Source organism: Phlebotomus papatasi, chromosome 2 (genome assembly GCF_024763615.1).
Source record: "Phlebotomus papatasi isolate M1 chromosome 2, Ppap_2.1, whole genome shotgun sequence".
Classification (NCBI taxonomy): Eukaryota; Metazoa; Arthropoda; class Insecta; order Diptera; family Psychodidae; genus Phlebotomus; species Phlebotomus papatasi.
In genome coordinates this window covers 18,152,186-18,180,046 of record NC_077223.1, presented here as the reverse complement: position 1 = coordinate 18,180,046, position 27,861 = coordinate 18,152,186, and the positions used below count along the sequence as shown (strand labels likewise).

General features: G+C 34.9%; 2 protein-coding genes across 4 annotated transcripts; one reads left to right on the top strand and one right to left on the bottom strand.

Annotated features, from left to right (window-relative positions):
• Positions 1-34: 34 nt before the first annotated feature.
• Positions 35-10,356, top strand: LOC129802899 (ATP-dependent RNA helicase p62). Of its 3 annotated transcripts, XM_055849094.1 has the most exons (5): positions 35-83; positions 216-299; positions 570-1,807; positions 6,672-6,850; positions 9,407-10,356. In XM_055849094.1, coding segments are annotated over exons 2-5 (1,698 nt in total). In that variant the 5' UTR covers positions 35-83; positions 216-297; the 3' UTR covers positions 9,686-10,356. The 3 variants fall into 3 exon arrangements, with proteins under 3 accessions (XP_055705069.1, XP_055705068.1, XP_055705070.1); XM_055849093.1 differs by having other exon boundaries at positions 58-299; XM_055849095.1 differs by lacking the exons at positions 6,672-6,850; positions 9,407-10,356 and adding an exon at positions 5,804-6,197 and having other exon boundaries at positions 80-299.
• An 8,261-nt stretch (positions 10,357-18,617) lies between these two features.
• Positions 18,618-27,855, bottom strand: LOC129802895 (tyrosine-protein kinase Src64B). Its single transcript, XM_055849088.1, has 3 exons — positions 27,171-27,855; positions 23,279-23,532; positions 18,618-19,979 (listed from the first exon to the last, which is right to left on the bottom strand). The coding sequence occupies exons 1-3, from the start codon at positions 27,605-27,607 to the stop codon at positions 19,060-19,062; spliced, it is 1,611 nt and encodes a 536-aa protein (XP_055705063.1). The 5' UTR covers positions 27,608-27,855; the 3' UTR covers positions 18,618-19,059.
• Positions 27,856-27,861: the final 6 nt, after the last annotated feature.

The window sequence follows — 27,861 nt, the reverse complement described above, 5'->3', positions numbered from 1 at the left end:
TCAAATGTCATATTCACCATCAATTTCACCACAAATGTGGGGAGAAGTGTGATAGAAGAAAAAGAAGAAAATCTTTCAAGAAGGTGAGTCACGTTTTTCAGTGCCTCGTGTTGTAATTTGATTTTTTTGGGGAAATTTTCGCGGAAAAATTCGTGGGAAATGTTGGGAATTGTGGCAAAGAATGTGATTAAGACCTACTGTAATTCATTTTCCAGGAATTTTGTGGTGAAACCCGTTGTATTTGGCAATATATCGAGTCGTCTTTCTACGCTAAGTACAGAATTCATTGAAGACAATATGTAAGTATTTTTCTTTAGTATTTTCCAGGAATATTTTGCTGGAATGTCTGCTAGATGGGTTTTCTTGGGAATTGATGTGAATATTTGATAGGAATTGAGAGAGGAAAATAGGTTTTTGGGTGATTTTCTTAGTTGGGTCGCAGTCGTCGCAGTAAAAAGCGTCGGCCATTTTGATTGATGGCGTGTAGCTGTTTTATGACGTCATTAATGGGTTTTTTTTTGAGAGGGAAAGTGCCTTCCGGGAGTTTAGAAAGTTGGGTTATATTGCAGGGCACCACATCAACGTTCAGATCGTGGAAGTTTCCGGGACAGGAAATCTGATGGGGGTAGTGGAGGTCGTGGGGGACATCGTCGTGATCGAGATGGGCACGTTTCGAAGCCCACGGGCAAATTCACAACGTCATCCAACATGAGGGCACCCACGTGGGACATGTCCACCCTGCGTCCCTTCAAACGCGACTTCTATGAGCCCCATCCAATGACACAGAAGCGCTCACCGGCTGAAGTTCAGCGCTACAGAGGCGAGCATGAGATCACAATTGAAGGATCAGCTCCCAATCCCATTCAGAGCTTCAATGAGGTTAAGTTTCCGGACTATGTGATGAATGGCATCCGGAGGCAGGGATATGAAACTCCGACGCCCATTCAGGCCCAAGGATGGCCCATTGCTCTTGGTGGATCAAATATGGTGGGAATTGCACAGACAGGATCAGGAAAAACGCTTGGATTTATCCTCCCGGCCATCGTACACATCAACAATCAGCCTCCATTGGGTCGTGGAGATGGGCCCATTGCTTTGGTCTTGGCCCCAACTCGAGAACTCGCCCAGCAGATCCAGCAAGTAGCCACAGAATTCGGTTCTGCCTCCTACGTCCGGAATACCTGTGTCTTCGGCGGAGCTCCACGATTCAATCAAGCCAGGGATCTCCAACGTGGCTGTGAGATCGTCATTGCAACTCCCGGACGTCTCATTGACTTCCTGGAGTCCGGCAAGACAAACCTCCGGCGTTGCACCTATCTCGTGCTGGATGAGGCAGATCGCATGCTGGACATGGGCTTTGAGCCTCAGATCCGTCAGATTGTCTCGCAAATCCGTCCAGATCGCCAGGTATTGATGTGGAGTGCTACCTGGCCCAAGGAAGTGCGTCGCCTGGCCGAAGATTTTCTCGGTAGAAACTACCTGCAAGTGAATATTGGCTCCCTGGAGCTCTCGGCCAATCACAACATCCATCAGATCATTGAGATTTGCGAGGACCACGAGAAGGAGGACAAATTGAAGCAGATCCTGGAACAAATTCATCAAACCCGAAAGCCCGGAAAGACAATCATCTTCGTGGAGACGAAGCGCAAAGTTGAACACATTACACGTGTCCTGCGCTACTTTGGCCTCAATGTCTTCTGCATCCACGGAGATAAGTCCCAGAATGAGAGGGACTATGTGCTGAGGGAGTTCCGGAAGGGAGATAGCCCCATTCTTGTGGCAACTGATGTGGCAGCACGAGGACTCGGTGAGTAATCTTTTCTATTTTTTCATCCATTTTCACATTCAGCCCCGTCCTTGTCTCAAAATTCCCTCCTCCAATCCTGGAGAAGTGCAATCGCGCCGCAATGGAAGCGCCCAACATTCTTGCCTTTCTCTCTCTCACTCTCTCTCCCTGAAAACACTAAGCGACACTTGAAAGCTGCTGAGTGAGTGGTTTTTTTTATTGGCTCACAGCTATTTTAATTTATTCTTTCACAATGGAATATTTTTACTCGTCCCAGATGGTCTTTTTGATCCATATTTTAAATTTAAATGAATATTTCGGTGGTTTCCTTTCTAATTATTTGTGTTTTTAGTAGAAAGTTGGATTTGTCTGTTGAAGCATATACATGATGCATATGCTTGATGAACATTTTATGAAACTTGAATTTTTGTACAGAAATTGCCAAAGATTATTAAGAAAAGCTATTTGGTATTCACAGTAAAACGTTACGGCTAATATTTTGATAATAATTAAATTATTTATTAAATAAAAAAGCTTAAAATAACGAATTTGAACCCTTAAATTAGAACAATAGCGATGCAACTTTTCAGATCTCGTCTATTAGTCTATTAACTTAACTCTTTCCGGACCGCAGCATATGCTGGAAGCCAATTTCACAATTTTTTAATCAAAAATATCTAAGCTCAGGAATAATTGAGGTCCTACAAAAAATATCTTACATTGGACATCCTTATTGTTTGTAATCATCCAAAAGAATTGAATTTTTCTCAGTTCTGAATAATTAAAAAACAATTTTTCACTGAATATTCATATGCTGCTTTGGGTACTCAGAGTCCCAAAAGAGACAAAAGAGTTAACAAGATTTGCGATGCAACCCTGAGTGGCCAATTTTATAAAATATGAATTCTAACTTTAAAACGTCTCATAACTAAATGGACACTTTCAGAGGTGCCGCAAAGTACGAAAATGCCTGTTTATGGGTGTTTTTCGGGAGGAAATTTAATGAATCTTTTCCTTAATATTCATTTTACTAATTTGAAGTTGAGAAATCTTTAATTCGTCAGAATACAGTATTTTTTCTTGGAAAATGGAACAATGTCTTTGAATCTTGAAATAAACGACACAAATCGTGTGGATTTTAAGATTTCCAATCGTAGAACCATACATCTCCAACTTTTCAAAATATCAAATTTATTGTTTCCTTGTAATAATTCCAAGAATCTCTCGGAGAGAAATCAAGATATTTGTCAGAAGTGACGTTTCGTTAGTGTGGAACTTTTTGAAATCTTGGTTAGCTTAGCTTAGACATTTAACGTTCCACAAATGCCTTGCATTAAGGCATCTACACATTGGGAGCAATTTTAGTCAAAAATGGCGTTTTTGACAGAAATTTGACGTTTCCCCTTAAGACCTCTACACATTGGGAGCAATTTTTGTCAAAAATTGCATTTTTGACAGAATTTTGACGTTTCTGCCTACAGCACTGCAGCCAATTTCCTTCAAAAAAGCAATTTTTGACGAAAATTGTGCTCAATGTGTAGACACCTTTACAACGCTGCAGGGAATTTCCTTCAAAAAAGCAATTTTTGACAAAAATTGCTCCCAATGTGTAGAGGCCATTAGATGAAAACTTGATTTTGCAATTACAGTAGACTCGCAAATTCGGCTCTTTTAAGATCGGGCTATTTTCTAATTCGGGCAGCGGTTACATTTGAAAAAAGTTTGTTGTCAAGTTTGATTATGATTATCAAATGAATCAAATATGCTCAAATTTAGCATGGTTTGTTTTAGTTTTGAGGTGATTTTGCATTATTGAGGGATTTTCATGCAATTCACGTTATATATATGAGTGTGTAAACTCAATATCTATATGCACATGAATAAAAAATCGTTGCATTTCAAAAACTTTGTCGGCTGACATTTCGGTCCCATATGCCCGAATTTGAGAGAGTCTACTGTACTTGACAGATTCAGATTTTGATCTTGATCTTTCCGTCTGGCTATATGGACCCGAGTGAGTCCGACAGCCTTACATAAAATAGAAGAAGAAGAAGAGCTTTCCGTCAGCCAAAATCGTAAAAACGTAACGGGAGAAGAAGACGAAGATCTTGATCTTTGCCTTGGAATTGAAGCCATTATTTATTAGAACTATTATTAAGCAGTTAGTTGTATCTAACGAGTCATTATAGGGGAGACCGGGCAGAATTAGCCAGCAAATGAAATTTTTCATTGCGTATAATTTGTACAAAAATGTTTGTACAGTAGAGTCTCTCAAATCTGAATCTCTCAAATTCGAACGCCGTTTTGATTCAAAATGTCAATTGTGAGGTTATGTTAGAAAGTTCGTATTCTAGGTGAATAAAAATCATATTTATGTGCTTCTTCCTGAATGTTTACATACATTATGGTCGTGTAAAATGAAAAAGAAGTATATTACCACTAAGACTTGCGAGAAAGTACGGGAATTTGATTCAAAGTACAATTTAATCTCACACAAATTTCGTTAGTTTTGAAAAAAAATCGTTCGAATTTCTGAGGTGAGAAATGTCAAAAATACCCCCCGAGCGTTCGAATTTAGGAGACTCTACTGTACCAGTATGAAAAATATTTCAATGAATAGAAAGGGATGCATTTACTTCGAATAAGTAATGGTTTCCTCAATATTCCTTCTAAAGCAGGCTATAACATCCATCTGTCTAATACCATGCGCGGTTAATTCCTACCCTGGTCTCCCCTACATTGTTTAAAAATAATCTACACATTAAAAAAATTGGCAAGAAATGTCGAGAAATTGCATAGTGTAAAATGCAAAATACAGATTTTAATCAGATGTTTTTATGTCCATCGCACAATAAATTTTGTTTGTAAACATGTTTTGAAAATCTCTATGAGCGAGCGAGATGACTAGATCTAGAACTCACTCACTCTCACTGAAATACCAAAAACATGCATAATAAACAAAAATTAGTCTATTCTAGTCATCTCGCTCACTCTCATAGGAAACTTTGAAAATATCTTTACAAAGTTTCCTATGAGGATGAGCGAGATGACTAAATCAAGATTTCGTTCTGTCTCACTGAAATGTCAAAGACATGTTTACAAAACAAAAGTTATTGTGCGTTGGATATTTTGCCCAATGCACAATATCTTTTGTTTTGTAAACATGTTTTTGACATTTAAGAGTGAGTGAGATCTAAATCTAGTCATCTCGCTCTCTCTCATAGGAAATTTTGAAAACATATTTACAAACAAAATTTATTGTGCGCTTGTCATTACACTTATGCCCAACGCACAATAACTTTTGTTTAGTAACCATGTTTTTGACATTTCAATGAGAGTGAATGAGACCTAGATCTAGTCATCTCGCTCATTCTCATGGGAAATTTTGAAAACATGTTTACAAACAAAAGTTATTGTACTTTGGGCATTACACTTAATTATAAATATTTTTTATGAGGAAATTGTGTAAATTCCACTCAATATGTCGCTTAGTGTTGGTAGGGGGAGGATGATGGGGTGATACCTATGTGTGGGAAAAAGTGCCATCCCGAAGCAGTGCTCATCTCTTTCGGAGGAGAAACAATTGTTTAAGAAGCAGCGTGTAGTAGCAGTTTCCTGTGTAAGTCCAGACTGACCAATAATATTCCTTTTCGAATGTTATAAATCGCGATACAAAAACATCAATGATTGATTTTCGGTTTTCTTCTTTTCGCGCGTTATCGACGTTTAAGAGATAAATTTTAAAATCTTTAATTTGGTTTTACGCTGAGTTGTTTGTAAGTATATCGACGAAGAAAAAAAGAGTGATCATCGTGAAGCTGTTTCAGTTCACCATCCTGTCTTTCACTTTTTTTTGGATTTAATTAATTACGAAGGTTTAAGTGATTAGTATAAATCGTGGAATGAGGACACAAAAAACTAAAATATCAAAGGAAAACTACAAGGGTGTACTTTAGAATTTTTAAGATTTCGTTGATAACTAATCAGTCTGGACTATTTATTGTCCCTTTGTTTCAGAGGCCGATGCGGTGGGGATAGAAATGAACGAGGACTGCCTTCGACTTTCTTTATGTGATGGTAATACATGACAAAAGAAAGATTGATCATGGGATCTTTGAAATGGTCCACAAATGAAAAAAAGCAATGATCAGAAAATATCCCCCCACAAAATGTTGGCCTCTGTGTGTGCTCCATGGGTGTGAGTTCCAGCTCACTCTCACGCTTCTCTGTCTTATGCAAAAGATAAAAAAAAATAAAGAAACATCTTCGGAAGGATGAACCATCGTTCAGCCCTTTTCATTGAGGTGCGTGACACGAACAATCAATGAAGGTGCATTGAAGAACATTGCTGCCGGAGACAGTGTTCTTTTGACATGAAAGAAGATGGATGACGAGAAACAAAAAAAACAAAGGGGCAACGATTTTGCAAAAGATAACGCACAATGTTGGACATCCTCGTGTTCCAATGACTACTACATCTGCTGCTCCTTCTTCAATCTTCTGGGAGTCACTTTTTCGGTTGAGTGTTTATTGCCACAAAAAAAAATGAAAACAAATAAAAAAATAAAAAAAGAGATATCACGGTTGGTATAGTTTATAATTAATTTCTTAATCTTAATCATTAAGTTAGTTAAATGGAGAGAAAACTGCCTAGATACATGAAAAATCAGTTAAAAAAAGAAGTTCAAAAATGTCTGAGACTTGTGTGGTATTTTTGTGTGTGAATTGTGTTTTTTTTTCTTAAAATTCTCTTGAAAGAAGAGAATTTTAATTAATTTAGGGATCTAGGCTGGAACACATTTTTTTTCTAATATATTTTTTTCTCTAATTTTTCATCTCGTGCTTCGATTGTTGGGAAAATATTTGAAAACGAAAAAAAAAATAGATGTCGAAGGAATCAATTTTGTCATCAATTTTGATTATCCACAAAGTTCAGAGGATTACATTCATCGTATTGGACGAACTGGAAGGAGTCAAGCAACAGGAACATCATTTGCTTTGTTCACAAAGCAAAATGCCAAACAGGCTAGGGATCTTATTGCAGTGCTCCAAGAGGCTAATCAGGTAAGTTTATTTTTTTTACGAGAAGTTGTAACTGTTATTACACTTGCACATTAAAATTTTAATATGATTCACATTAATTGTCGCTGGTGAGAGTCCAAATGTGTAATTTGTGTGTTTGAATCATTTTATATTCAAAATTTGATCTATTTGTTGATAAAAAGGTAAACTTGGCCCGCAAAATTTGATATAAATTGATTTATAGCATTAATGCGAAAAATTAATGCGATTTTCTCTTTAATTTTTTAATGTGAAAAATATTTATGCTTTAGGTAAATTTAAACTTATTTTTGCAGACCAAGTCCACTTTTTTATCAATTAATAGAAAAACCCCAAATATTAAATTACTCAAAGACACCAATAACATATTTGAACGCTCACAAGCGACAATTAATGTGAATCACATTAAAATTTTAATGTGCAAATGTGATAACGCCGTAAGAGATAGTGTCCGGTCTATTTGAATATAGTAAGGGTCCGGGGTACAGTGGGTTGGAGTAGGGACGGATGAGATCTTCCACCATTGGAAAGGTCTCGATTTTAGATACAATATACTAAAATTTCATCGAAATCGGCACATAAACACCAAAAATACAGTCCGGTCAAGACATTTTTGGTTATAGCTCGGGTCAGGAAACATCGATGGAGGAGTGCACCTCACCGTTGTAAAGGTCTCAACTTCAGCTACAACATACTAAAATATAAGAAATATACTATCGTCTAGTTTTTGAAATATTCGAAAAAAATTTTTCGAAAATCGATTTTTCGATTAATCGGACTTTCAATTAATTCGAATCATGTTGCGGTATCAGAGGGGTGTTGTGGTATTCCATGAGAGCTTTCCAAAACACCATTTTTTTTTCCAATTCTGACAATTAGAACCGGAGATATAGCCATTTAAAAATTCCAGGGGGTTGACATTACTTTGAAAAATGCGACCGGTTTTAGTGTAAATTTTTCCCTGTTTTTGTACACATTTCACGATATATATCCAAAACTACGTAGGTTGCCAATTCAATATTAAATTGGCTTTTATTTTGTATTTGTATTTTTTGCTAATTCATTCTCACGGTAAAAAATTTTGGCACATATTTGTTCCAAAAATTAGCTCGTCCACGGACACCGAAAATTTTTGGAACAAATTTGTAACTTCTAGGAGAAACAAAAAGATACTCAATATTAGTAACGAATTTGTTCCAAAAAAATAGCTCGTCTAGTATAAAATAGCTCGTCTTCCTCTCACACTCAGTCACCCGTCACCAACGGAAGCGAAGAGGACGCCAAATCTGTGGCAATTTTCGTGCTACATGGTTTCACTTTTTTAATTCGAGCTTCCCTTTTTCTCCTGTTGCCAGCACTCGCATATGATTTCGTCATGCACGCGTCTGAACAAAACACTCTTAAATTCATTCTTTTTTGATGTTCCTTATGAACTTTCGTCACAGAAATCCATCTCGACTGAAGTATAGGCCTTAACTGTAAGACGAAATCTTTTACACGTATTGGTTCCCGACGATGGGAACAAAAAGATTCCCCGTATAAGTAACAATTTGGTTCCAAAAATTACCTCGTCCACGGACACCGAAAATTTTTGGAACAAATATGTTACAAATGTAGGAATAATCTTATAAAAAAAATGTACCAATTTGTTCCTGACAGTGGGAACAGAACAGCCGAGTGCAACAAATTCTATTTCAACTTTCAGGAACAAATTTGTATAAAACGAAATCAAATCAAATTTGTAGATATTCCACCGTATCAAAACGGTTCCAAAAGAAAACTCTAACAAAATTGTAACTATATTTCGTAATGAAACTAAAGAAAACTTTTTGGAACAAATATCTTCTCTAGGTACAAATCGATTCCAAAATATTTGTTCCAAGGAAAACTTGTTCCAATATTTTGGTCGGTGTCCAAGTTTTTACTGTGTAATTATCACACTGAGAGAAATCCGGAAAAGTTAAAATAACATTCCGGAAATGTTAATTTTACCCTGCATTATTGATCCAAAATCGGTGTAAATATTATGCTTTTTAGGTGTATTATGGGTAAAAGTTACCCTTTTTCATGTTAATTTTACCCTTAAAAAGGTGTAAAATTAACATAAAAAAATATTAATGTATTTTTACACCTAAAAAGTGTTAAAGTATGAACAAAAAGAGTTAATCGCACCCCCGTTTTTTTTCTCAGTGTTAATACCTGAGAAATTTTTGAAGGCTTGATCACGAGTCCTATTTCTACACTGAGAAAAAAAGAGGCTACGATTAACTGTTTTTCGTCATAACTCTAACACTTTTCGGGTGTAAAAATATATCAACATTTTTTAATGTTAATTTTACACATTTTAAGAGTAAAATTAACATGAAGAAGGGTTAATTTAACCCCTAATACACCTAAAAAGGGTAATAATTACACCTATTTCCGATCAACACTGCAGGGTAAAATAAACATTTCCGGAATGTTTAACTTTTTCGGATTTCTCTCAGTGCATTAGTTCGAGCATTCGACAAAGATTCTCAGTCTTTACATCAACAATCTTTTTGTCGTTTTGTATTGCAGGAAGTGAGTCCTAAGTTGCAGGAGATGGCTCGCTATGGAGGCAGCGGAGGCGGCAATAGTCGCTGGGGAGCAAGGTCTAATGGAATGTTCCGCCGTGGAGGATCAGGTTTCGGATCGAGTTCAGGTTCTGGTGGTTTCGGCGGCAGAAGGCGCGACGATGGGGGTTCACGTTATGGGGGTTCCATGCGTTCAGGAGGCGGCAGCTATGGAAGTGGTGGAGGAGGAGGGGGAAACAGTAATGGATATTCCTCCGGAAGGACCCATCATCGTTTCGATTGAAAATTTCCATCTCTCTAGTTTGCAATTCGGGTCACATTTCTGAGTGATAGTGTATTCTTTTCTTTTTCATCTCATTCTCTATAATAATTCTTTTCCATGTCTAAGTTTATTAGTGCAGAAATAATTTACAAAAAAAAGGAAGAACATTGTAATTTCCTAAGAATTTGAGTATAGATTAAAAAAAGTAATTGTGTGATTGCTGCGTGTGAGTGTAGAAAAGAAAAAAAATGTGTGTGATTGTCTAATTTAATGATTATGAAAAAAACAACAAAGAAGTAGAATGGGAAAGAGAGGAACATTCCGCATGACGGAATTTAATTTAATATTTCATATTTTCCGTAATGATTTTATATTGTCTCATTTAGCTTTCATTCGATTTTTTTTCTTTCATTTCTCAATTTTATTTAAATATTTGCAAGTAGAAGAACGTAGTTCAAAAAATTAGGGGTATTTTTGCATTGAAAAAAAAAATAAAACAATTTTCATAGAGGTTTTCTTCGCCTGAAAATTGTTGAAAAATCTCTCACAAGACAAAGAAAGGAAAATGTACTCAAATGTAAGACAATTGATTTTTGTCACCTCTTTAAATTTAGTTTCTTAACAAAAAAAAATGTATACATGTAACTGGAAACAAAAGTAGTTTTATTCAGTAATAAATAGTATGTAAGCAATTTTCTGTGTTTTTAATTACAATATTATGATCAGTTGCATACTTCACGGGTACGGAATGGACTGGTTGAGGAATTGGTAGGAGTCATTTTGTCATTATGCAGAAAGTATTTTCTGTGTTCGTGTACGATCCAAGTCGGAAGGTTTTCTATCACCATTATTGTTCATGGAAAAGATGATGGAGCTCAGTCGGGGGCAGTGTGCGATTCGTATTGGGGATTTCAGGGTGAAAACAGCTCTGCAGGTTTTCGTTCTTTTTGGATTTTCCGAAGAAAAGCTTCAGGGCACACCTGACCGATTTGTAAATGTTTGTGCCGAAACAGGTATTGAAGATGAACGAGGACAAGTCGGAATGGTGATTTCCCGACAGTGTGTGTAGGCATTAATTAAGTCCTTCGGGATTATGCACTTGACGGAATTATTCAAGTTTGCCTACCTTTGGGAGTCAATTTTTGAAATACGCCTGAATGTATACTACTGTGCGACGCGGGAAATTTGAAAACATTTTGCTACTTTTTTAGAGTACAACTTTAATTTCTTTTTTTATGGCTCCGGCACACCTTTTAGATCGGGGAAATTCCATGAAATTAAAATTCACATCCCTTTCTCACACGTTTTGCATTATGTCTGACTTATTCTTTTGCACTCCAAATTTGATTGAACTAAATTCAAATTGGTCTGATGTTTAAATGAAGAAGAAGAGTTCGAAAGAGGTTGATAGACATATGCAAAACGTGTGAGAAAGAAAGGGATGTGAATTTCGACTTCATGAAATTTTCCTGATCTAAAAGGTGTGCCGGAGCCATTAAGGTAAAAATTTTATATATTCTAACAATTTATTGAAGAACTCTGGCCAAAAAGTACTGTTTGTTAATGCATTTCTATTAAACAGTTGAATCTTTTTGTTTGAACTACTTTTACTCCGAGTGAAATTCGTTCTACGGCCGATTTATTCAAAAGGAAGCCCCTGCGGGTAGGCAAATTTTCTCGATGCATAATGCCATTTCGCGCGTTTTTTTTTTGGTCCCGAAAATGTGCCGGGATTGAGTAATGGAAAATCATTGGCAAAGGTGGAGAAGTTTTATCTCGGGTTCAAGAACTATCGTCACGAATCGGTCAAGCTGCTGCAGTAATGAGGGAACTCGGCAGAAGCAGAAGCGTGGTGAGGTAGGCCGAACTTAGCCATTCGGCTAAGTTATCGGGTTTCAAAGCTGTGTTCATTCCTATTTCACCGTGGGACAACAGAAATTGTTTCGGTTTTTGTTACTTTTTGCTCCATAGCTTTTGTTACTTTTTACCCCAAGTGGCCATTTTTAATAAAAGGATTTCTGGAGAAAAGAACTTTTGTGAAATTCTAAAATAGATAGCGGATTCGTATTCAAAGAATATACAGATAATGTGGGAAATATTCACCAGTGCATCAAATTTAATAAAAGTAGGTAATAATTGATATCTTCTGCACGGAAAATATTTCAAAACAGGCTAAAAATTTCGATATTTTTTATTTTCTAAATTCCTTGTTGGAATTTTAAGGAACTTACGATATTGAAGAAGGTCTATGGAGGCTATCTATAGAAAAAATTTGAGCCGCTATCTTTTTTACCTTGGAAGATATTGAATTTTGAATTTTTCGATTTGTGACTTTTGGCCCAAGCTCCCCTACTGTTTGTTAATGTATTTCTATTAACTCTTTCGAGTCATTAGGGTCATATATGACCCGAGGAAAAAACAATTTCTTTTGACTATTTACACTAATTGAAATCTATCGATTAATGCCCGACATCATAATAGAAGGATGTAAGATTCTTGTCTAATTTTCTCAAGACTCCAGATATTCAGGAAAAAAATATTTGAGATCAAAAATCACGAATTTCGAACTTTGTGAAATGACTTTTCTTTTTCAAAATTTTTTATATTCATTTATTTTTTTCAGCAAAAAGTTCTTTAGAAACACAAAATAGAATATCCAAAGATTGTATATTGGATATTTTGATATAATAAACTACTCTCAATTTTCCAGAAAAGCGTGTAGAATTTTCCGGGGCATATATGACCCTATAGTCCCCAAGGGTAACAGTGTTTTCGCCCCAAACCTATAGCGAAATGTAGTTGGGACATTGTTTTTCTTTGTGAAATGAAGGTGGGATATCTTGCTCCTGGACATTTCACCTTATATCTGATGAATTATAACATATTTTGCAATATTTTAGAGTATTCTGCAAGCGTCTCATATTGTGCACTTGTATTGTGTGTGAATAAATATGTGGATAAGTTTATTTTTGCCAAATACCACTCAAAATATTGTGACAGTGACTGTTCAAGGGGATTACCAGGAAGATTCCTTGAACACCAGGAGTACAGTGTTCATCAAACTAATCCAGTTTGCCATGGTTTTGGCCAAATTAGTAACTTCAAGCAAAAAAAAACTCTTAATAAGCCCGTGATATAGATTTTGAAAATGGTAAATACACTTCCCTTGAGGACAACAGGGTCATATATGACCCGGGGTTTTTCCGAGTTTTCACGCAATGGAAATTTTTTTCCTCTCTGAACTATTATATTTGATCATAAAGCATTAGGAAAAACTCAATTTTGCATGAATTCATCTGCTGAATAAAAGTGGGACGCGAAAGAGTTAAACTATTTTTTAGAATAGAAACTAACTTTCTATTAAATTAATGTTTAAAAGAGGACCTTACAGACGGATGGCTGTGGAGTTTAAACTATGCAGCAAATTGACAACTTTTTTTTGGCACACGGATCTCACATGGTACGTTTGTCGAGTAAAAATGAAAATTGAAAATGAATTGAAATTGAAAATGACAAAAATCAAAAAATAAGGCATTTAGAGGAATCGGAGCAGGATGTCTTCTATGGGAAAAATGTAGTCCTAAGTGGAGTCTATTGAGTGCTAAAGAGAGTACATTAATATTTAGTTTAGTTTATATGATTTTTCAAAAGTTGCTTTCTTAGGTCATTTTTGAGAAATTTTAGTTTGATTTTGTTTTTCCTCCCCCAAGGATTTTTTGAAAAAATATAAATTTATTTTCAAGTTAAAGCACAACTACTTACCTTTCCAACGGATACCCATTTATTAAGTTCTGTACACTAGAACCGGAAGAATAATTGGTAATATGTTACCAAACAGCAAAAACAAAATTAAAGAAAATTGTTACGTATAGGAGAAAAACCAAGAACAGATTCTTGATCAGGGGACTCGACTTTACCAAACGTACCATGTGAGATCCGTGTGCCAAAAATCGTGTTGCATAGTGTTAGTGATCAGGGGAGTCACAAAACGTGTTTTGATAAATTTTAAACACTATCAGAGGACATGACAACATTTGCAACATTTTTGTGGAACAAAATTGCACATTTTTATCTTGAGATTATCAGAGCGAAGTTCTAGCATCTAGATCTAGAAGTTCAACAACGAAAAACATCCCTTAGCTCATACAACTTACTGTTTTAGCACGTACAACATACCATCCGAGACACTTCCTCATATTTTCGAAAGATAAGCGAAATTCGAAGATAACCAGTAAAATGACAAATTGCACCTCCAAATGGAATAATAAAATTTAGTAAGTTCCCATTTGTTACGTAATAAAGCCTTAGTTTTACTTTCTAATTCACTTTATTTCTAAAAATGTGTCTTTCCGTGTGTACATTAGATAATATTTACGATTAAAATTGGTAGAAGAAAGTGTGTGGGTGTTTGAAGAAAAAACTTCTCGCATAAAGAAAAATGTCATGTTTATCAATTTTTTTTTTAAAGTACTTTTTGTCTTATTTATTTTTTTTTGTGAGATTGTTTCCTTGTGTTTGTGACTAGAATCCTTTATTCATTTCTTGTGTGTGGTTTTTTTTTGCCTTCAAAAATTGCTTTTAATTCCTTTAAAAAAACTTTCTTGCGAAAGCATCTGCTTACTTTTTTTCCTGTGCATCTGATTGTTTTATTTATCTATTTTTACGTTTACTATTTCACTTCATGATAAAAAAGTCTGGATTACACATACGATTATCATGTTTTTTTTCATTTTTTTTTTACCTTCTATAAATATATTAATTTTTATACAAATACAAATGCTATTTTTTGCCACTTTACCTATTTCATCCGTTCTTATCATTTTTTATGTTTTTTTTAATCCATGTTTTTGTTATTAGAAACGTGTTATGATTCCGTCATTTTCTACTTTAGTTTTTTTTTTACTATTACTTTTTCAAAACTTACTTTTACTAAGTTACTTTTGTAGTTGTTGGATTTAGTTTTCTTTTTTGTGTAAAAATTCTACTGTTTTCAAATTTTATAAAATATTTTAATCATAATTTGTTGCTTTTCCTTAGAAAAAAGAATAATAATAATTGTGCTCTCACTGACACGAAACAAACAATTTATATATTTTATTTTAATCAAAAATTTACGCTCATTTTCATTTGGAAAAAAGTTAAATCGAGAAGTTCCGATTTTCTTCACATTTAGCTTTTTGTGTGCTTGTTTTCAATTTTTTTTTCTTTTTTGGCATAGAGATTTGGAATTTTTTTTATACTTCTTTTTTTCTCACTAATAAACGTGTATACAATAATATTAGATTTTTTTCTTTTATTTTTTTTTATTTAAATACAATCAATATAATTCTTATAAATTAAATATTTTTTTAAGTAAAAGTAAGAATTATTTTCTGTATGTTGTTACAGAAGGACAATTTAAAATTAAAAAAAAAGTAAAAATATTTAAATTTACAATAATTTCATTTTTAAATGCGCTTAAAAGTAGGTTTTTTTGTAAAAAGAAGTCTCAAATAAAGGGAAAATCTTCCATAGAAAGAGAAGTTATTAAGATTCTAAAATAAACTAAAAACAAATAATAATCTCGACTCGGTTAGTAACATTCGTAATTCTTCTTTTTTTTTACACATTCTCATGAATTATTATTATTATTTTTTTTAATTTTCTATGAGATTTCTATTTGGAAAAAAGTCATACAAAATTCGTAAGATTAGTTACACTGAGAGAAATCCGAAAAAGTTAAAATAACATTCTGGAAATGTTTGTTTTACCCTGCAGTATTGATCCAAAATCGGTGTAAATATTACCCTTTTAGGTGTATTGGGGTTTAAAATTACCCTTTTCATGTTAATTTTACCTTTAAAAAGGTGTAAAATTAACATTAAAAAATGTTGATATATTTTTACACCTAAAAAGTGTTAAAGTTATGAGGAAAAAAAGTTAATCCCACCCTATTTTTTTTCTCAGTGTATTAGAAAAATTGTGGAATTTTTTTATTTTTAACTTAAACTATTTACTGTGATGTTCGATGTTCAAACTATTAAAAAAAATCATTTTGTGTAAAAATGTCTTACTAAAAAATGTGGACAATTTGTGAAAATTTCTCATTGATCAATTAATCTTAAAAAAAAATACATAAAAAAAGGAAAACCAAACCATTTCTAGCCTCTAATCAAAGTCTAATAAAGTGTATATCGCATTGGACCTCTTCTAAAATACTTTATGTTATTTTTGGAGAAATATCAAGTCAGTCCATTATTTTGTGAATATTTACAAACTGACTTGATATAATTTATATTTGGAGCATATACTTAAGATTTTTAGTAGTGAGTCTTTTGGAGAAAATTATTCAGTCTCATCTTTCTTACTGGAAAGGTTCTAATGTGCAATTAATCCAGGAGAATGTGTAAAAAAAAATCATCTACATTTTAATTATAAGATTTTGGTTGCGTCACGATTTTTTTTGGCAGTAAACCTCATAGTTTTCGAATTCTTAGTCATTTCTTATGAATTCTTTGAATTAAAAAAAAATGATATTACAGTGCTCCACTTGTAGTTTTAACAAATTAATATATCACTCAGAAAGTCTTAAGAAAGCAAGTATGCGTACCAATACCAATATTCAAAAAGACTTAACGCTGCGGGATTTTTAAACATGCATTATTATTTTTTTCACATCCTTATTATGAGTCTGGGGGAGTAGCGTACCTAAGAGGGTGCAGGAGGGGCGGTCCGCTCAGGGCGCGAGCTTCCAGGGGCGCAAATGTTCCTTTTTTTAGGGAACTAAACCCTGACCCTTTATTCTTTCCATGTTGAAGTAAAAAAGGTTTTTAATAAAATAGATTCCGAGTCTTTCCGGAGTGCCCCTCTAGTTCTTACAATGCCTTTTGTCCTTATTATTCTGCAAAATTTCGCGTTGAAATAAATGAAAAACTTTCTATGGCGCTCCTCTAGTTTTGTGGCCCTAGTTTAAAATGCATTTTATCCTCATCTATCAAAATTTCGCGTTAAAGTAAAGAAAAAGCTTTTTTAATTCCCTGACTTGCTGGGGCGTCCAATGGTTCTAAAGGCTTTCTTTGCGCCCATAAAGCTCACAAAAAGCATTTTGCCTTTATATTTTTTACAACATTTCATGTTGTAATAAAAAACGACACTTTAAAAATTCCTTCAGGTGCTTTTTGGGGGCGCCTAATTTCTTGCAGAGCTTTCTTGGCGCTCCTCTTGGCTCCTAAAACGCATTTTGTCCTTATATTCTTTCAAAATTTCGAGTTGAAATAAAAACATACTTCAAAATATTAAATTAAAATTGTGCTGAAAATACGCACCGCTAAGTATGAGACGGTTCAGATTGTGTATAAAACTCGTACTTCTCAGATATTGTCCATGAAATCTGCATAGCTGAAGCATAAAAGGCTTTATATTGTGCTGAAAACGCGCACAGCTGTTAAACATAAAACGATTAAGATTCAGAAAACTGTTAAAAATTTAGATTCAATTTTGTTTGAAGCTATGCAGGACTTATGCACAATTTTATCCATTTTATTCTTGAGCTATGCTCGGCTGTACCGGTTTTGACGAGCACCATCTGTTTTAAGAAGTCTAACCGCTGTGCATGTTTTCAGTGCAACCTTAACCATTTCATGCTTAAGCTGTGCATGTTTTCAAAATATTCTTAATATTTGGACGCTCACAAGCGACAATTAATGTGAATCACACTAAAATTTTAATGTGCAAGTGTGATAACGCCGTAAGGTCTTGCCAATATTGTTTTGGTATAATTTTATAATTAAAAACATACACGGTCAAAAATTATCCCGGATGGCTGAAGCTCAAAGCTTCCTTGCTGATGTGGATGTTTCAAAACCAAAGGCTAAACTTCCTTTAAAACATCTCTTTAAAAAGCACTATGAGTTCACAGAATTGTAAAACAGAAAACTGAGTCGAATTGAAATGGTCTGGGGAGCTAAGAAACCCAAGTCCAAGTGTCCTCCATGGCTTCCTTGAGGTACAAATGGACCCAAGCTGATCCTCGAGAATTTAGCCTGTAAATTCTGACAGAACACTAATCCCAAATTGTCCTCCACTTAGGGCTTAGGATCATCGATGAGATGTCTTTTTATAAATTTTCTTGATCTACTTCTTTACTGCCAAAATTTTACAAGATAAATATTTTCAACACTGAGTGAGAGAAATCCGAAAAAGTTAAAATAACATTCTGGAAATGTTTATTTTACCCTGCAGTATTGATCCGAAATCGGTGTTAATATTATGCTTTTATGTGTATTAGGGATTAAAGTTACCCTTTTTCATGTTAATTTTACCCTTAAAAAGGCGCAAAAATAACATTAAAAAATGTTGATATATTTTTACAACTAAAATGTGTTAAAATATGAGGAAAAAAGGTAAATCGCACCCTCTTTTTTTCTCAGAGACAAATAAGTAAGAGATATGGAAAAATTAGTTAATCATCGAGATGATTGAGCCACTTTTAAAGACGTCTATGTTGATATATAATGCCAAATTTCGCCAAAACGTTATTTTCTTTAGTCATTCTCGTGATTTCTTGAGTGACGTGTTATAATTGGAAGATTTTAATTAAAAATAAATTGTACAATTAAGTAATACCGGTTTTGCAGCTCTTATAAAACCCCAATAGGACGCGCACCAGGGGGTGACATTAGCTCTGAAAAATGCGACTAGTTTTAGTGTAATTTTTTTCCTGTTTTCGTACACATTTCACGAGATATCTCCAAAACTACGTAGGTTGCCAATTTGGGGTTTTCGGTTGCCTATTCTATATTAAATTGGCTTTTATTTTGTATTTGCATTATTTCCTAATTCATTCAGCAATGACCGAAAATAGCTAATAAACTCAAAAGTTTTTTCTGCACGCTAGAAATATATGGGAAACATAGGAAACGTCATGGCCCTGACGCACACATTGTGATTTTTTTCTAAGTTTTTGTGAAAAATATTTTGTTAAATTTGTGTTAATATTTTTTTATTTGTAATAAAAATATACCAAGAATAAAAATTGTATTCAGATTTAAAGTTTAATAGCAAACTTTAAATAAATAGACCTTACAGATCATTGAAAGTTTGTGCAAGTACCGCAAGTGGCGCAAAAGTCGCATCCACTGTGTGACGTCACTGAAAACCTTACATGAAGCATATGCATCATGCGGAATAAAATTATTCAAATTACCAAAGATCTCTGGTTGATCTTTTGACACAAAAGTCCAAGAAATGCATTTTCCTGACGCAACCTAAATCTCAATTGAAGTCCAAAAACAAAATTACTCACCGAGTTAGATGAATTTTCGTGGGGAATTGATGTTGGATTAAAATTCGAGATGAAAATATAAATGCAATGGATTAGAGAGATTGAGGGGGAGATGTCCAGAGAGAAGAGCACTTTAGTGGACTTCCCGATAGGGCACCTCTGATGTTACAGTGAAATTCTCAAAATAGTGATTGAGAAACTCAAAAGTGGGCCTCTTTTCCGGCACTCGATCCCAACACTGCAGCATCAAGTGATAGATTTCTGTGGGCAAATTGAAACCAGCCGGCTGAGGCATTCGGTAGCCCTGTTCCACCTGTTCAATCACTTCTCTACTGTGCATTCCCGGATACGGCACCTGACCATACGTAAATAACTCCATTAGCAGAATCCCAAAGGACCATACATCTGATTTAATGGAGAATTTCCCGTAAATGATAGCCTCGGGAGCTGTCCATTTCACTGGAAAGCGTGAACCCTGCTTCGGGCAGTACTCATTGTCAGCAATCACTCGCGCCAGGCCAAAGTCACAAATTTTGGCAATATTATTCTCCCCAATCAGTACATTCCTTGCCGCCAGATCACGATGGATCAATTGTTTGCTCTCCAGATACTCCATCCCGCTGGCAATCTGAGCAGCAATATAGATCAAATCAGCAAATTGTAGGAATTGTCCTTCTCCCGTGCGCAAAAAGTCCAGCAAACTGCCCTTGGACATGTACTCCTGAACAATGTAAATGGGTTCTTCCTGCGAACAAACGGCATAGAGCGCAATCAGGCGATTGTGGCGGAACTTCTTCATGATGGCCGCCTCCTCGAGGAAGGCCTGAGTGGACATGCTACCCTCTCGTAGCGTCTTCACAGCCACGTCAATGCTGTTGCGCCACTTGCCATAATACACTTCGCCAAAATTTCCACGGCCCAGCTTCCGAATTAGCTGGATTTCAGAACGTGGAATCTCCCATTTGTCACGCAGCTCAGGACCGAGGTCCCACATCTGAGGCTGCGGCTTAGGACATGGACGAGATAAAATGTGACACAGACCCAGGGCATTTTCTGCAATGAAAAAAAAAAAAGTTTTCCGTTTGATTTGAAGCAAATGACAATCAATGTCAACGCGATAACAGCCCAAAGGGTTAGAGATATCCAGTTATGGTTTTCGGTGACCCACCCCATAAGTCAATATTTTCTCTAGCGACTTCGCTTATCTCTCTCACTTCAAAACCCATCTACATTTTCTCCAAATTTTATAAATAAAGGTTGTAGGGTAAAGTACTGTACCTTCGAACGCTTATGGCTTTGAATAATGTAAATTTTCTTTTATATTTCCTAAGAAACTTACACATTTCTATTAAATTATAAGTTAGATTATTATCAATTGTGTAAGTCTCTTAGGAAAAATAAAAGAAATTCCCATTATTCGAAGGCATGAATGTTCGAAGGCAGAGTACTTTCCCCTAGTAGGGAAAGCTTTTCAAGCTTCGCACATTTTTCATATTTTTACCATATTCCTTTTATGAATTTGACTTAATTTTTTTTCTGGAAATGTGTGACTTAATAGGGGAAAGTGCCTCAGAGTTTGCACGCTTCCAAGTTTGATAGACTAAGTTTCTCCTGTATTTGAATAAATGTGATTCCGCAAAATATTTTAAAAACAGGAAACTTTCCCCTAGTTTTTAAAATATGGGTGCGATAAGTCACATTTATTGGGAAACAAAGGGAAAATTTAGTCATTGCTTGGGGCCGTGCAAAGCAAGGGGTACTTTTCCCTATTAACTATTAACTCTTTCGTCTCCTTTGGGACTCTGGGTACCCATGGAAAAAAAGATTTTTTTTAGACTATTTAGAATCGATAAAATTCTGATTCTTGTGGATGATTACAAACTATAAGGATGTCCAAATCTAGGATATTTTTTGCATGATCCTAATTAACTCCTGAGCTTAGATATTTTTGGTCAAAAATCGTGAATTTTCGATTTTCTGCTTCCTTGCAGATATTGTGACTTTTTTGATATTTCTAGATCAGAATAAGGAAAAACCTCTCGGAGCCAATAAGTATGATAACTAACAATTACAGTTTGCATAAATTCGAAAAACATTTTTTTCTTAAATTTTCAAAAGGGTCCCGGTCAAAATTCCGAAGGCCAAAATACCGAAAGCCAAAATCTCGAATTATTAAAAGTGTCATAGCTACTACATGTCATATCTACTACTATGTCATATGTAGCTACATAGAGATGTTGGCATTCGGGATTTTGGCTGCCTCCGAAAAAAAATATGGGAAAAATATGAAGTGTTCGAAGTCAAAGTGTATGCAAAGCCTCAAAGCTTTCCCCTATGGCACTTTAGGAAAGCTTGAATTTTTTGTTTTAAACCTTTTTAGACAGAATCACAATTTAAAGTTTAAAGCTTCATATGACAATGTCATATGACATTGTAATACTGTTATAGAATTCCCCTCCTGATCGTTTAAGAAACACCTTTTGAGAGTCTTTTTTGTTTGAGTCAGAGAACGAGCTCTGACTTATTTTCTCTTTACGAGGGGCACAAACAAACACTGCGATTTTTTAATCAGATACTCGACTTCAGACGATAAGACTTATAGAAATTTATAGGCATTATAGGGATGCTTGTCTATTGAAAAACTGCTTGTCCACTGAGGTAGAAAATCAATGGGGTGATAATGTAATTTTAGGAGCGGTTGTCGAAGACCGTAAGTCGATATCTCAAATCCTTGGCAATTTATATGGGCTAGGAACAGGAGACAGAAAAAACGTGAAAAACGCTATTTTCAAAATAAGATTGTGACCGATGCATTCGGGTTTGAAATTTCAAGACCTTTCAAATGAATCCAAATTCAACCAAATCCGCTGAAAAATAGACCCCCCACGTCTAGGTTGAACTTTAACCTTGAAGAATTCAAGATGGCGATTTTTCCGGTGAAAGGTGTCTCATTGAAGGAATATGGAAAAATTATGAAGTGTTCGAAGGGTTTGAAGCCAGACTGTGTGCGAAGCCTTACGACCTTCCCCTATCTAAATAAAATGTATGTGAATAATATGACGTGTTTTCTTTAAAGACTTCAAAGTTGTACAATATACGAAAAGTCGATATTAAATTACAAACGACGAATAATATTGCACTTTCTGGAGTTTGACCAATAAAAAAATAAATCCAATATTAATTACAAAAAATTTGTAATTAAAATGAAACCGGGATTTTCCCTACATCTTCAAAAATATATTTTATGCTAAAAGTATATTCGCTTCTTATAACATCTTCGCATGCTCCATAATTCAGTGGAATAATTTTTTTTTCCTGGAACTTGCTCTCATTTCTTAAGCGTTTAATTAATTTATTATGGAAGCATCAAGGTGAAAATATGTGAAAAAATAAATTAAAACATTCTAATTGAGTGTTCTCATTATGTATTAACAACAGCGGTAACACACCGAATAATAAACGCCTAACGCTTTATACCAGGATGTGGTTATTAATTAAAACAAACATTTTAATTAAGTATTCAACTCATCGCAAAGGAATACTAATTTTATATTAAAGGGTATTAAATAAATGGTAATTTTTTGGATTAATAATATAGCGATTCTGAAGTTAATTTTTTTTAGCAATTTTCTAATAAACATTTTAAAATTAAAAATAAAAAGGTGATATATTGACTTTGTAACAGACTCTCCATAATATTTAAAATCCGATAATTCTGGGTTCAGTTTAAAGAGCCTTTCTTAACATTTTTATAAATCGAATAGTATGCACAATTCCGAATTTAAGATTACTGCAATAACAGCCACTAATTTATTATTATAATCATTAATCTTATTTCACCTTGTATTTCTACAAAGCAAATAAAACGTAAAGAACGTGAAAAATGTCTTAAATATTCCAACAAAAAAAACACGCAAAATCCTTATGGCACTCCTGTAGAATATTTTAAAAAATAAGCTTCGCCATAAACCCATTAAAGAATCAGGATTACACGTGAATTCAATAAAATTCAGGGATAAAAGTCCTTTTAACTCCATGAACGACTTCACCTGACAAATCCCCAAATTGAATCTCTTTCTGCGCAAAATATTATTTCTTTCTTCACCTACATCTCTGTGAGATTATTGCCACTTCTCTTTTAGCCAATCCTCCTCTTCAATCTAATTCCCCTGAGCTGTTATCGCAGCAATAACTCAATGAATGTCTCTGAGATATGCGGAATATTTTCCCTCAATTTATCACTCTCTGGATTGTGTGACAACATCTAATTGATCTAATTATGCTGAGCGAATTTATCTCTTTGAATAGATTGTATCTTGTGTGCGATCATGTGGGTTCTATATGGTACTTACTGCTGTACGCCATAACGAGAGCCGGAAGGGACGGAAAGGTCTGATTTGTAGCAATGTAGAAACCGCCATTGTCCAGTGGTTTGATTTTGTAGTGCTTCACGTGGAATCCCCTTGAATTCTCCCAATCCTTCACGGACAGCGAAAATCCATTGGGATTGTGCTCTGAAGGACGCACCAGGAAAGTCCCACGTGGATTCTCCTCTGCCAGCAGTAACTTATCTGCCTCTTTCCGCGACACATTCTCAAAGTACCAACTGCAAGAGATCAATTTAAATGACTCAATATCCTTCCACAGGCATCAGGAATAATTGCATTTTATTCTCTGCATATTCCCATGAAAATAATATTTCTAAGTAATAACTTGATTATGACCGCATATGCCATTCTAAACTGCACCATTTTCAATAATTTTTCTTAATATTTAAATGCAGATTAAGGTAAAATCGGATAACTTGGAATCGGACCTAAATAACAATTTTGAGACTTCCTTAAAATTACTCATTATTTTTTCCCCAGAGGAAAAGAAAAAGACCGACAAGAAGTATTCTTTAATGTAGGCGATGTAGGATTTGTACTTCTTCGTGGTCTTCTTCCCCTGTTGTCCCATCTTAAACAGTGAGGAAATTCTATATTTCCAATTTAAATCCGATTTCAAATTAACTCCATTGTACCTTAGACAAGAACTCTCAAGATTATGCACCTAACAGGATTGTGTACACACAATTATGCATGTTGGCCTACAATTTGGAGATAATTTGTCAAATCATCTTTGAAATACGCCTTAATGTATACTAATTTGTGTAGCGGGAAATTTGAACTTAGAGCAAGTCCTATTTATAATGCATTTTTTAACTCTTTAACGACGAGACACTTTTTACGGATTGAAAATCAACAATAAAAATTAAACTGAGAAGCATAATCAATGATAAGTCTTACATCTAATCTTGGAAAGTCCAACAGAGTCTGATTCGGTGTATTTTGTGTTTCTATGAACGATAGGAACAGAAATAGCCCAAAAATTTAAGTAATTTTTCTGACAATACCAATGAATAATATTTTTCGCTTAAATGAAAAATATTACGTATGAGTATTGTAGTTTTTATTGCCAAAATGGTTTTGCTTAAATAAAATTGGAAGTAAAAAAAAAATAAATAAAATCAATTATGAATTTGAGAATTAAAAAATTCGCCATTTTTGAGCCTAAATATTTACTACACAGCAAATAGCTAGAGACTTGCAAAAAATATTCTAGATTCCTTCAACCTTCTATATACTTTGCAATTACGTACAAACATAATAAAAAAATAACTTTAGGTAGTCAGGAAAAATTATTTCCTTTATGGGACACCGGTGTCCAATCGTCCTTAAAGGGTTAACAGTTGAACCTTTTGGATCTGACTACTTTTACTCCGCGCGGAATTCATTCTAACGTCTCAAATATTTTGCATGTATTATACGGCGTTTCTGTAACTTATTTGCAAGAAATTTTCTGCGGATATGTAAATTTCATGCAAAAATTAATGTCCACTATTTCGACCTATAAATTATTTTTAAAAACACTTAATTTCTGGACTAGAAATTATTTAAAATTACATTATCTAGCAATAGTAAGTAATATATTCAATTAAAATTAGACAATAAAACTTTAGTTAGTGCTCTTTTATAATTTTCTTATTTTTGCAGGGGTAGAAATTAACATCTTGAAGATGTTCTGCTCCTTAACTAATACTTATCCATATCCTTCTTCAAGTGAACAATAATTAAGTTTAACTACGTTCATCTTCGATAAACTAGTATAGTTCAGAGATAGGTATATGAATTTATGGATTTTTATGTGAGAGCAATGCATAAAAAAGAGGCTTGTTTCTTAATACAGGGAGTTCCGGCTTAAGTGAATACGGATTGAAAGAATTTAATATGAATAACCTACTATTTGGGAGCTCATGTATAAAATAATTTTTGAAATACCCCTAAATGTATGCAAATATTTTTCACGCAGGAAATTTGAAATACACTTCTTATGAACCATTGGCGCTGAAAATAGGCTGAAAAAGTAGCACCGAAAATGTTTTGCACATATCACGGCGTTTCCGTAACTTATTCTGTAACTTATTTTTCGATTTACCCCCGGGTGCCAATCGCCGTCTTAGCATTGATGCCAACCTTCAGGATAAAACGATAAAAAGTTGTACGTTAGTTACTTAGCCAATTTTCGATTTTTTTTAAGACTGCATTCTTGGAAGCGTGGCCCAATTTTAATTAATTTTCCATCCAAAATAAGGCAATAGTATAACATATCTACAGTACAGATGGAATCGTCAGGTTAACAAAACGGATAGTTCCTTAGTTTCCCCGAAAAAAATGGATTATTATAAGTGACTCAAAAATTGTCTATTTATTATCCTATGCAAAATATACTACATTTTTTAATATTTAATTTACAGAATCAATTTTCACTTTAAGAAAATTTCAACTAATTTATTAAATTCCCATTTATCACTTATTCCCTTCCAGGCGATCCGTCCTTGTTCTAGTTTAAGATACTAGCGATGCGATATGCTCAGTAAATGTTTGCAATTATACAGAATTTTGTGTAATTACTCTAAACTAAATAATAGGGTTACTATTATAGAGTTCCCATTGGTTTATAAAAAAGAGCCAAAAATGGAAATTGGAACATTCCTTTTAACTACCTCACTACGATCCTTGCATCCGTCACCTTTATTTTAAATTTAGTCAAAGACTAAATGGATTCAGGCTAATACTTTAGAATATTTAGCAAGAAAAATTTGTCTATAAAGAATCAGGTAAAGGAAAGTTGTGCAAAGAACCTCTAACCTCCGATTTTGATTTCTCATCGTATGATACAGTAGACTCTCGCTCAATCGGCTCTTTTTCAATCGGGTGAAAAATTTTGTTGACAATTTTCGCGTTTATTTATGAAGCTAATTTACTCAAATTCGCTGTAGTTCTTCCTATTTTATCGTGATTCTTTATAATTGAGTGCTTTTTGTGGAATTTACAAAGGCTTTGACGTTCAAATCTATCGATAAACCGGATGACGTTTTGCCCCAAATGCCCAATTGAGAGAGAGTTGAGACAAAAATCAATTGAGACAAAATTATACGACCTAAATATTCTCAAAATCAAATCGAAATCACTCGCAAGAACCATTTATCTGAAAGTCCAATTGAATTTAGAAATTGAAAAATCCTATTGTGATAGCAGTTAGTGTGCACACAACTTTATAAAATTATAAAGAATATTTTTAAAGCTGTGTGCACAAAATTGTAAATGGCATTTGCGTAATTTGTTCTTCATAATATTTATTTTTAAAAAAGTTTTGTGCGAGGCCTATTCGTTCACGAACTTTGCTGAGAACTAATTAGTTCTTTACTGAGAAGAAATTATACAATAAATTTATAATAGTAATAACCAGTGGAATTAAAAAAAAAATTTAAATATCCTCTAATATCAAATTTAATCCAATTGGAATTACAACGTTAATCTTTGAATGGAAACAAAGCAATTAAATGGAGTATGAAGGAGAAGTGGTTCCAAATCTATTTTAGAAAATCTATTTCAGGGCACTATCGGTGATTCATCCAGAGCCCATTTAGCTTTAAAAGTTCCAATCGAAAGGTCACTCGCCCAAAGGGTAATGTTGCAGTTTAGAATGGGAGACGCCTCTGGGGCACGCAAATTGCGATTATTTTTGCAGGTCAGAAATTCTTCTAGGGATTATTCATCTATTTAAGACCTTTAATAGGTATTGGATGAGACGTGGGAAGGTATAGGGAGGGCAAGATTGAAGTAGGCTGGGTGGAAAAGTCATTGGGTGTTTGTCCGGAAGTGACTTTTTGAGAGATTTGGTGGGGGCGTATTTACTTACTCTTCACTGTTAACACTGCGCTCCTCGGCAACAAAATTCCACGGAATGAGACCTTCTTTGCGTGTGGTGAGGTGGATAACACGCCACCAGTCGGATTCTGTGTCATCCAGGACCTCCATCCGATCACCTTTCTGGAAGCTCACATCCGTATCTTCGCGTGCAGTGTAGTTGTAGAGGGCCACAACAATGCGTTTCTTGACATTGCTACCGGCCCCATGACCTGGAATTGTTAGTGGCCGGATGATGTCCACACCACTCTTGGCCGTGAGCTTCAGCTGCACGATATTGGGATCGGGTGTGTAGCGATACTCCAGGGAGCCACTGTTGAGCTGCTTTGCGTGCGGCCCCATGAAAGCAGCTTCGTTCATCTTGTAGCCAGTGGCTGTAGCCACGGCAAAGTCCTGCTGGTGCCTCTTGGTGCAGCAATTGTTCCCCATTTCGCGTTCGCTTCACAAGCCACCCCCTCTCCCACGAAACTCACGCGCTCACACTCACTCTAGGCACCCTGCACTGGGCAAACCATAAGACTGCACTCACCACGTCACCCAAAACACAATCCACAGTGCTCGAGAGTAAGGGAAATTGGGGCTAATTGGGCTGAATTTTCACTTTGTTCTTCAGCTGCACGACGAGGGCCCCACAAAGGTACTACGAGAAAAAAAAGTGACGAAAACTTGACAGCTGCTGGCCA